Below are 12,151 nucleotides of genomic sequence, written 5' to 3' on the forward strand. Positions count from 1 at the left end.
CGTGCTCAGTAAAAGCGTGTATGCAAAAATCAAGTTATAACTGCGAGGCATAATCGAAACGTTACGTACGAGTGTGTTGCAAATATTTGAAAATGAGCATAATAATGCATAATATTCGCATGGTGCAATCGTGAAATCCTTTTCAAATGAATGTCACCATACACACATGCACACACACAATCACACACGTGCGAACATTCATTTTATAATGCATTCATATATATGCACATTGTTTGAGCAGTGTGGCTGTCACCTTTTTGTATCATTTTGTGATAATGATGTTCACATAATATGGACGTTTTCATATATCAATAAATATGTGAGGCGTATTATATTTGAATTTTCATGCGATTAATTTAAAACTTAATTAACTTCACAATTGTTAATAAATAAACAGCGCAGATGGTGAACAGATTGATTGTGACCATTATACTTTTTAAAGATCATATTTTAATTGGAATAAAATGATGCATCTATTGCCGTGAAATTCAGGTAAAAACTATTTTATTTCAATGTTCAATTAGTATAATGACACCCTCATTGTTCCAATGGCATTATACTCTAAACACATGAAGATAACACAATGGCATAATTTTACGCAATTCATAATTGAAAATTTTCACTGAATTTATCTCGATTGATGTAAAATGAAATGCAAGCATTCACAAACATTTTCTATGCGTTCACATAAAAGCCAATCTAAAAAATCTATTCGAAATCGAAAATGAAATAGACAAACACAAAAAAAAAGGTAAACATTTTTCAGCAAACAAAAATAAAATCAAATATACATGAAATGTATCTGACCAAAATAGATGGCTTTCAGTTCTAAAAATAGACGCATTTTTTATACAAAAGTATACATATACTTAATTATAACAATTATTTCTCTGCTTCATTTACTTGTACATTTGAAATCAGAATGTCTCATTATTTTTCTGCAATTGTGCCATTTTTCAAAATGGCAACTTATTAAAAGCGTTTCGGTTTGTTTCTCGCACACGGAATTACAATTCAAGCTTTAGCTTGATGCGTTCACCTTTTATCTTCAGATAAATACCAAACATATGCCGTCTATGAAACATCTTTTCATTTGGCAAAAGTGTTCACACCTAAAAACCCATGCAAATGCATAATGTTGCTCTTACTTTTTATGTAGCATAGCATTTAATGCTTCATTTTTGTGTACTCACTCTCTTCATTCTACTCATTTCTCACAACTCTATACGTTTCCTTTTACGCATATTCTGTTTTCACTGCAACTTTGATTTAGTATAGTTTTCAGTTTTGTTTGTATTTTGATGCTATGCATCGAAAGCTAAAATAAGCTAACCGTTTATTTGAATGTCATGCTGATTATTTCATAAAATTTCTATAAAAAAATTCGAAAGGCTACAAAATTGGTATTCGAATTTTCATCATCTGACCAAAACCGAGCAGTCACACAAAGCCACAATATACTGTTGTTAGACACACAATGATGCATGCGAGGTGAGATCTTAATTTTATTGTCACGTCGGTGAATAAAATGTCTCTTGTCTTTTTTACCAACAATAATGCTATGATTGCAAGAGCAAAAAATAAAAAGAAGTCTACAATGGTTAATTAAGACATCATATTTTTCGATTGTTGTATTTGTATGCATTTGTATGTACATTTCATGTTCATTCGATCGAATGAAAGAGCATTGCAATAATGCAATTACGGAGTATGATGGCCATTGATTATAAAAATACTAGAAATCCAGTGCATTGTCAACCGATTCTCGGTTCGTTTGTTTTTTTTTTTTTGTTTGCCTCGTTCCTCTTCATCTTCACATTCTTGGCTAAGTAAGCCCATATGAAGCGCTAATGAAATAGATCGAATTGATAGCACACTGCATACAAGAGTGAAAACGAGCTGTTTATTTGTAAAATGCAAAAGAAACGAGTTTCCAATTTAAAATATTGTTTTGAATTGCATTGGCATGTGATTTAACTGTCGAGCTACGGGATTTGCAAAAACATTTGCAAAATAGTTAAGTGAGTGTCTATTTTATTTTTGCAAGGCAACCGAGAAGAATCAGCCACATCAATGGCAAAATCCATATAATATAAAGACTTGACCATGCACAACAATATTCATGATGCTTAGGTCTCTCGTTCTCTTTCTTCCTGTGAAATGTTGCATGCTACAAACAATTTTAAATTCAATGCATCTTCTGAAGTGTTTCGCGAGTATAATGGTTTGTGCTCTTTTCCTTTTCTCAACATGAAGAAGAAGAAGAAGAAAAAAAAAAATGATTTCTCCATTCTTAATCTGTAAGCGGTCTGACACGAGCAAAAGAAAAGAGATTCCCTGTTAAACACCTTACCGTTTACAAAATAAACTGCTCGTTTATTTTGCATAGTTGTCGAAAATGAATATTGCATTCACTTAACACGCCACGTTTAAGAAGGCAGAATTTATTTCGTTTCTTATTTTCTCCGCTTCATTCTTTGCTACATTTTTTTTCCTTCCCATCTTCTGGATACACTGGATACATTTTACTATATATCATGTATTTATATATATATGATAGCACAAACTTGCACAACAATTTAATATTAAATGGAATGAAAGTGAGGAATTTGAAACAAGGGAAATGCCTAAAGGAATATATTACCAAGTCAGCGGTAAATCAATTGAATTATTTCTATTTGAGAATGATTTTCACCTGTTTGTTTGTATGCTGTTTTGTTGCTGTTGCTCAGTTGCTTTAAGCAATTACATTTGAATTCAAAAGGAACTTTTGATTTTCATTTGAATACGATCAAATCAAGTCCATACTACGTTAATTAAGTTTGTGTGTATGCAAATGCATTTGATGTAACTATAAAAGTACTTCCATTTCAACAATATTTTATTCAGATTTTATACTTCGTTCTTTTTTTTTGCAAAGATCAAAAAGACTATCTGACAAGTGCGACTACTTGGAAAACATTACAAAATGCTGAATCGTCTTCGATCAAACCTTTTTAGAGCAAGCGAAAAAAAGGCGTATGCTTTTAATTCAATTCATAGTTTAAACATTCTGATGATGGAAAAAGAAAGTGGTTTTGTGTGTCAAACGTAATGACGAAAATATAAAGGTATAGCATGAAAGTGAAATGTTGTCCATAATTGAAGTCTGGGATTTTGAATATTCAAATTTGTTCCACCATTTCATGGGGGGCATAGTGATGCTTAATGTTTACGCACTATTTGTACCTACTCAAAGAATGACTCAAAACTTTAAACCATGTTCACAGCTTCAGCCCAATAAAAGCTGTTCGCAATATAAAATAACGGCGAGTGGAGCAGGTCATACAAAAATGGTACAAAAAACATAGACATATTTTTTTTATTTACAATCTGTAGACTGATAATTCAAATTGGAATCGCACGCACGATCTTTAACTTTTTTTCACAATTTTTGGGATGCCTAAATTTTAGACACGATTCAAATTTCAATTATACTTCAACAGAGTGTAAATAGAAAATATGTCTATTTAAACTGTGCACGGTGAGCGTAGTAATGCTATTATTTTTCTATTTAAACTCATATTATTTAGTACGTAATTTGTGTGTGTGTGTTGAAAAAAGGAGAAATACGGCCAGCGCGCCTAGACACTCGAGGCCAATGTAATTAGGATAAGCCAGTAATTGGCTACTGCGAATGCATTTTATTTAATTAACCATTTGAGTTTTCAATTGAAATTATACATTACCTTGAGCTGATATGCCGATCACGCAAATGCTCATCAAGAGCAATGCTATATCCCATTGCCATTGACGTTGTATCATTTTAATTATTTTGATCGTTGTTTGTTGTTAATGTTGTTGGTATTATTGCTGATGTAAATTGTATGTTCCTCTCTCTCTCTCTCTCCCTCTTTCTCTGTGAGTGAGTGATGTGTCAGCTGAGCCGATTGACCGTTTGAAAAAGACAAGTAGCCTGAATGTGCGAAAATAAATGAGCAAACAAAAAAAAATCACACCGGAAATTACATTATTATAATTACGAAATGTCATATTTGTTGGACAAAAAAAATGGCCAACAATAAATGGTCATATGTATTAGCTATTAACATACAAATATATTTACATACACCATACCATGTATGTACATAAAAAAGGAATCTCTGACTAAAACATTCAATGTAAAAGTGAACGATCGAGAGACAGCATACACATCATTCCAATAACTATATACTCAACTATACGGCAATAGATATACAAAGCCCAGTATCCATTTTAATTAACTGTTCGGTCTATTGACGTTGTTCGCTTGAATCGTTCAGTTTGCGTGTGTGTCAATGTGGTTGTGTGTGTGCTTGTGCTTGTGTTTCGAGCATTCATAAAAGCTAGCCGATGGTTGCCTCCATTTGACTTAATAAACATTCTATTTTCGATAAGCTTATCGTCCGCACATTTAGTTTTTCGTTTAGCATTTTCTAAATCAACCCAAAATCCTATTATCCCCTCGGATAAATTAAAATAAATGCTTTCATGCTTGAATTCAAATTGACCATACACAAACTCATTTAACCCATGTAACATGTTTGGATTGTTGTTTGTTTGTGTGTTACAACGGTTTTACATAATAATTGATAAGATTGAAATGCCAATATGAAGAGATCGTCGTCATAGTTTGCCTTTGTCGCTCTCTCGCTCTAGAGCTCTCTCACACACACAAACACACAAACAGACACACCATTGTCGTTTCAAGAAACCATCCCAATTTAAATCTGGGGTAGACTTTAATTATTATGTGTGCTTTGAAGCAAACGACGCGAATAAATAACATATGAAAAATATAAAGACATCTTTAATGGGTCAGAAAGTAGAAATCTTTTTAAAATTTCCCATATTGGAGTAGATATATGTATCTGTCACTACAAATGAATCAGTTAACAAACAGAGAAAGATAGAGAGATAGGGAGACATCTCCTATCGAATATGACACAACTTAATTCGTGTATGCGCTTAGCAAAATTCCATCACGTATGAATTAGCAATTGAAGTATAATAGACATGAAAAGAAACACCATTGACACAACAACAATCAGACCTAGCGTGTGTGTACGCGTGACATTAGAAAAGAGCATGGGAACATAAGAAAAACAATAAAATATGTAAATTCGAAGATTCCTTTGCAAACAATTATTATGCACGTGGTTTACCAAATCGTCTTATTTGATTTTGAACCTCAAAACATATACATATACGCACAGAGAGGTGACAGCAAGAGAAAAGACACAGCGAAAGAGAGAGAGAGAGAGAGAGAGAGAAATAGAGAAGGAAAGAAATTGCCGTCACAGCATTGATGGTTTAGTAACAGGCTGAAAACTTCCATGCATAAGAATCATGCTTCGAAAAGTACATTACATTCAAACTCTTAAAGAATATTCGAACGATGCGGTGCTCGTTCATACCGTTGGAGTGATGTGTAAATTTGCCCCGGTTTGTTTACACACCATATTATACGTAAAATTTATTGAATTCATTCATATGTTGACACGATTCAAGCTGGTTGAACGTGTTCAACGCGCCAAGCATATGTAGGAAAAGTTTTCGATTTTCTATTAGGTCTTGGCGTTGGCAAACGAACCGAATTCTCAAACGAATTTTTGATGAATAATTTTTTTCTTAACCAAATGAAATCCGTTCCATGGAAAGAGATTTGATTGCGAAATTATATCAAGAGTTTAAACTTCACGAGTTGTATTCTACAAAAGCAACAACATTATTATTATTTGTATTATTTGCATACATTGCCCTAAATTCGAAATTCATCACTGAAGAATCTATCTCCTTTTTTTTATTTGGCCAAGCTGTTCAGTTTTAAATTCTGGAAATATTTAATTGCTGATTTTGAAGTGAGAACCACTAAATAATATTTTATTTTGAGTGTTCGTTACCTTTATGAAAGGGATCCAGTCTTTCAGAATATATGTGTCATATGAAAGAGTATCTCTTTTGCCAAAAATTAAAATGCAAATAGCAAAGTGCCAAGTTGAATCTTTGCACATCACAACTGTCAAAAGCACATTGCTCGTAAGCTATATATGGTTTGATGTTGTCACGCTTCTTTCTCTCCCTCTCCATTGGAAATGGCAAATCATTAATTTTTCATAATTAGCCCAATTAATGCATAGCATCTATTCGGTTCACCAAATCCTAATTCATATTTTGGTGCGAGTTCACTAATCCTCACAATTTTTCCATAGTTAGAATTTTTCCATTCAAATCGTGCACTTGTTTTGTTTCTTGCCACCGCTGATAGTTGAAAGTATAAATCAAATAGATTCAATTAATAAATTTTTGGTGGTATTTTTTTTGTCTTATATGTTTTTTGCTGAGCATTCATTCCCGCAGGGAATCAAACTAACCATGGAATTGTAATTTTTTTATCGTTTTCACACAAACGAAGGAAACTTTATGCGGTTTCAACGCCACACACACACACAAGCACACAAAGAGACAGTTCGATTCAACCCTTAGCACTTTGCATACTTGAATGGCAGCGCACATGAACCAGCAATAAAAAAAACGCTGTGAATAGAACTCGAAACCAATCGAAAAAGTTTTATCGTACGTTCAAATTTATGTGGCGCCATGAAAAACATATGCTTTTTTTTCGTCACTTCTTTTTTTTCTGAATATATAATGTTCGCTCAAACAATATGCTCTAAATTGATCCATATACGCAGCATATATCCTAAAATTCAAGCTAATTCAATGCTTAGAAGAAAAAAAAACGGTCAAAGATCAAAAGTAGTAGGTCCAGTATGTGTTTCAACGATTTTTTTTACTGTGCATATAACGAGACAACGACGACTATGATGACGAGAAGAAAAAAACAGATTGAAAATAAAAAGCTACATTCAGTTCCGTGTTGAAGTGTTTGACTAAATTGCTGAAGGACCTTTCAATCAAAAGTATGTTGAAACACTTTCTTGGATGTTATAAAACTGTCACTTTGAAAGTGAAGTGAAACGGAGAAATTTAATGTACGATAATCGTACATTCAATTGAAACAAATTAGATGTTAAGCTAATAAATAAAATGGTTGAAAGCATCTCATGATCATCGCATGTGTTGTTTGAACGAATGCTATGCGGCACGACACATACATACACTTTGACTAATGGAAATTGCAATATCACCATATAGTAATGCAGCGAAAATAGTTAGTGCCTGTTTGGCAATTAAATGTCATTAAAATAAATGGCACTCAGATCATGATAAATGATAACATGTTCACATAAATGTGCAATGTATAAATGCAATTCGTTATATACATTTGGTTATATGTGTATGGTGGATGATGTAAGAGCCAAAAGTTTTGACCCGAAACGGACGCTTTAAGGCGGATAATGAAATTGTTTTCACACTTAACGGTTTTTGTGTATATTTAACACGACCCGCTTTATGACGAAGATAACCTAATCTTAAATTTATGGACGACAGATACATCTACTGAAATTAAAGAATGAATTTATGCAAATGTTCCATCTTCCAAGTGGTGTGTGTGTGTGTATGTATGTCCCTCTCTGTGTGTATTAGAGGTGCCCACTGAACCGAACTGAACAGTTTATGTTCGAAAAATATTATATTTTCATGTTCGTGTTCGTTCGGGTTCGGTTCAAGTTGATCGCAAAAAAAAATATTGCAATTATATTCGTTCACGTTCGGTTTACGTTCGGTTTACGTTCATTTTAACTGTTCAAAACTGTAAACTTCAAAAGATGGTTGTTGGCCCTTGGGAAAATTTAAAAAAATTCAAAGCCTCATTAGATTTTTTTTCCCAAAATATCAATAAAAGTGGCAACCAAATGCAAACTTTAAACACTTTCAACATATTTCAAAATATCTTAATATTTCCCGAATATCAGGTAGTAATTCGTTGAGAGATAAAAAAATTTAGTTTGCATATTGAGGCAATTTAAATAGTTTTTTTTTCTGTTTATTATCACTATTTAAATTCACAATTATCAAATATGAAAAATTTTAGGAACTGAAAGATAAATTTTTATGTTTTTGATAACTAAGCGATTGAAATGATTTTTTTATTCTTATTAGCACAGTTTGTTTTGAATAGAAATCAGAAACTATCCAAAAATAATCAGTTTGAGATTGTCATGGAAGCGCTTTTCATTTATATGAGTGCAATTTTGAATTTATGAACTGAGAGATGAAAATTTTTGTTTTTCGTATTGAAGCGATTTAAATTACGTTATTTTTTTTCATTATCATTATTAAAATTCACACAAATTAAAAAAGAAACAAAAACAACTCAATTTCAAATATTCGTAGAAAAAATTTGATCATATAGTAGCGTAATATATGAGACACATTGAATTCAGAAACCTTCAGATGAAAATGTTTATTTTTTTGTATTTAAGCTATTTCAATAGTTCATTTTGTTTTTATTGGCAATATTTAAATTCACTCAAATTATAAAACTATTAACGACTATTTAATTTTAAATTTTAATTGAACAAATTTTCATCAATATGGTGCCATCGAAGGAGAATTTTTTTATGAAAATGTGTAGTTGAATTGCTTTCCATAGTTTTGTGATTTGTAACTATTTCTATTCTGTTTTTATTCTGGAGAATTCAACTGAACAATTCTCGTTTGTTCAGGTTCGTTCGAAATAAAAAAAATCTGTTCATGTTCATTCGCGTTTAGTTCAAATTGTTCAAAATATGTAAACATGCCGTTCATATTCGGTTCATATTCGGTTCAAATTCGAATGAACCGAACGAACATGAACGGTTCAGTTCAGTGGGCACCTCTAGTGTGTATGTATTGGCCCATTGAACATTTTCATTTACAGTGCACTTTGAAAATATAGAGTTGGAAGAGGTGAGAAACGAGACAAAACGAGAAAGGAAACGCTAGTGTACGACAGAGTGAAAGAGTGTTTCTGTTGCGCTCGATTAAATTTGCAATGATGCTAATATTTCATTCCATTTCAAACATCGATTTTTCGTACTTTAAATTCCGTTCCGTAATTTATCCCAGCCACTTTTATATATACCGAAAAAAAAGTTGAATAAGTGGTCTCGTCTTAAGTCACTATATATGTTGGTGTATCCTGTCTCAAGCCATTTTTACCAATTTGTTTTTTTTTTTTTTGTTCTATCTCTTTCAAAAGTGTATCACTTACTCAACTAGGTTTTATAATAAATATGGCCAAAATAACTTTGGCTACGATTGATAAAATATACGCAACGAAAAAAATCGCACAGAGACGATCGCCCTCATTTTATTGTACATCATTTATGGGAAATACATAAAATTGGAACACATCATATGCATAACGTTGTACTCTATCTCGCTCTCTCACTTTGTGTCATCCTCTGAATTGAATCGATCCATAATTTACCGCATTTACATAAAATTTAGCATGAGGAAGAAGGGAACAAAACGAGAAGTAAAACAGGAACAAATTGTCAAACGAGCACATGCACTCGATACTTGTGTGTGTCCGTCGATTTGACGGGCTCGTTAAACGAGATTGCCAAGCATTTTATTATTAACCAACCACCATCCATATCTATTGCCTGTTCGCTTCTGTCTCTGACTCACTCACTCACTCCTTCGAAAAAGATTTTTTTTTCGTCTACCATGACATTCCTGTGTTATTTTGCTCGTTTACAATGTTTTTCGAGATAATGTTACACATACGCATGCAAGCATAAAATTTGTATGTTGCCTAAACACAACAAAATGCATTATGTGAAATGGTCCAAAATTGACAACAGCCAAAAAAAAATGGACAGTTGAACATGTAACACGAGCTACAATAACATGAAGCAAAGCGATCGAATACACAGAATGAATGAATGAATTAAAAAAACAACAACATAAAATGCGAAAAATAAACCACACCGAAAGCAGAGAACATGCACAGATTTTCATACATACGCATTACGAGTTGGTTCGAGTTTGTATCAGTTTTGTGTCCCTTGTCACACATAACAGTGGCCTACACACTCTCACGCACACACACACATATATATACCAACCAATGTGCATTTATGTATATTTTCAACCACCGACAGACAATTTAATAAAAAATAAAACTTTTCAATTGAGAGGAGAAAAAAAATGATTGCGGCACAACGAGCTTTAGTGCAATCAAAACAATCGGAAAATTTATATTTTGACCTGAAAAAAAAAGTCTCGGCTAAATTAATTACAATTCAATCGATTAACATGTTACACATATGAATTTTGTCCCATCGATACGATGCGAGGATGAATGCATAATGAAGACTGCATAAAACATAACTATTTGATTATGTTAATTTGAATGGAGTTGTATATGTGTTACGTGTGTTGTGTGTGTGTGCCTTTATTTTGGTCTTCACTCACCTCTCTATCCCTCTTTTTGATGTTTTTTGTCTTCCATTTGCCATTATTATTTGTAGCATAGATATTTTCAATTTATTTAATTTACGGTCTCGAAAATTTTGTGGGCCAACCCATTGTAATGCAATGAATTGAATTCATTTTGCTGTTGATTTAATTACGATTTTTGGTTATATTAGAGGCAGCAACTGTGTAAGCATGGCTTTGGCTTTGATTTCATTGCATGTGTGTGTGTGTGCGTGTGGGTTTGAGTGGATTTTGTGTGTGTGTGCCTCTGTATGGGAAACAAACTTTTGAATCGTTACCCCATATTTACGAAACCCTTATCTTCAACATTGTAAGAAGACAAATGTTTCTAATTTTATGCTCCATTTCATAGAGCAATCGATTGAAAGTATAAATGAATACGTAAACAACTCGTTTATACCATTTTAAACGACAAACAACGAACACGGGGCACACGGTACATATAGAAAAGTGCGCGTTCGCCGCACATCAAATTGTTTGTTTCGCCGAAGCAATGTGATGGAAATAAAAGTAAATGTAACATATGTCATGGTCTACGATACATTTTATGCTCTATTTTGATGGTAACCGTTCTGGTTGTTTATGTGCGAAATCAACATGAAAAGTGAGACACAATAGCGATAAAATGATAAATAAAGCTGCCTGAACAAGTGATGTTACCAATATTGTTGCATGATGTGTGATGATAAACGAACTTATGAAATCCATGCGACACGTAAATACGTGACGCGGAACCGATATAAAAGTAGAATATACGCTTACAGCCAATCAAACATTAAAAAATGTGCACGTTGCCTGAAGTATGTCTCTTTTACCTTGTATGCCAGCAACGAACTCTACCTTTAACTTTTTGAATTGAAACTATCAACGGTGGTGTGCAAAACAAAAAGCGGGAGAGAAAATCATCCGTATCATCATCACTACAAATTCACCGTACACCAAACCACCACGTTATGCATACATGTGTTTTGACTTATTCATATCAAATGGCACGTCTTACGGTTTTGTTTCCATTTCTAAATCGCTTATCAAAATGATACATAAATATGCGGCGAAGCGAAGATTTGTCAAAACCAACGAAACGGGAGAAAAAATCCTATCGGAATCGTCTAGCTTTGTGAATGCTTTCCACTTCATACATAACATTAAAAAAAAACATTGAACAAATAACCAGAGAGATCATATACAAAATATGGCAATACGGGGCCAAACATCCACTCATGAAAAGCTAATAGATTGATCATATTGAGCAAATGGCAACAAGGTGAAAACATTCTGAAAGACAGACAGAGAGAGAGAGACTGTATGAAGACTGAAGAATGGCTGTGAGTCTCTGAAGTATGCATCAAACGTTAATGTGTGTTATTGTCTTACAAGATTGTTAATATGGTTGTCACACGTCCTTAAGATAAATCTGTGCATCTGCGACTACTTATGCCATCCAACAATACAAACTGAGAGAATCCAGAAGGAGAAAAGGAGGCTCTCTGGAATCGGCTCAAATCATGTTAAGTGTCCGTTCGTACAGTGTGATGTTGCAATATGTATGTATAAATTGCCAAGTATAATCCGTACGCATTCAATGTGAAAGCGTCTGGTTATTCATCATTTCATAATAATTCTTTGGGCTGAAGTTACTTTGCACGGATGGTAAAGCATATGCGACACGCTCATAAATACCAATTCAACATAATTTCTGATCTTAATGTGAAAACGCGCTTGCCTTTCTGCTGGGAAA

The 12,151-nt window shown here is 33.2% G+C and overlaps 1 protein-coding gene across 3 annotated transcripts in view; it reads right to left on the bottom strand.

The window, feature by feature from the left end:
- The window catches only part of LOC116338522 (uncharacterized transmembrane protein DDB_G0289901), a 41,335-nt gene that overhangs the window by 9,687 nt on the left and 19,497 nt on the right, over positions 1–12,151 (bottom strand). For all 3 annotated transcript variants that reach the window (XM_031763847.1, XM_031763849.1, XM_031763846.1), the window contains exon 3: positions 3,729–3,955. In XM_031763847.1, the coding sequence (XP_031619707.1) occupies positions 3,729–3,804 (76 nt within the window). In that variant the 5' untranslated portion in view covers positions 3,805–3,955. The remainder of the gene's footprint in view (positions 1–3,728; positions 3,956–12,151) is intronic.

Source organism: Contarinia nasturtii, unplaced genomic scaffold, assembly GCF_009176525.2.
Source record: "Contarinia nasturtii isolate CC-2019 unplaced genomic scaffold, AAFC_CNas_1.1 Cnas_scaffold_414, whole genome shotgun sequence".
NCBI classification, from domain to species: Eukaryota; Metazoa; Arthropoda; class Insecta; order Diptera; family Cecidomyiidae; genus Contarinia; species Contarinia nasturtii.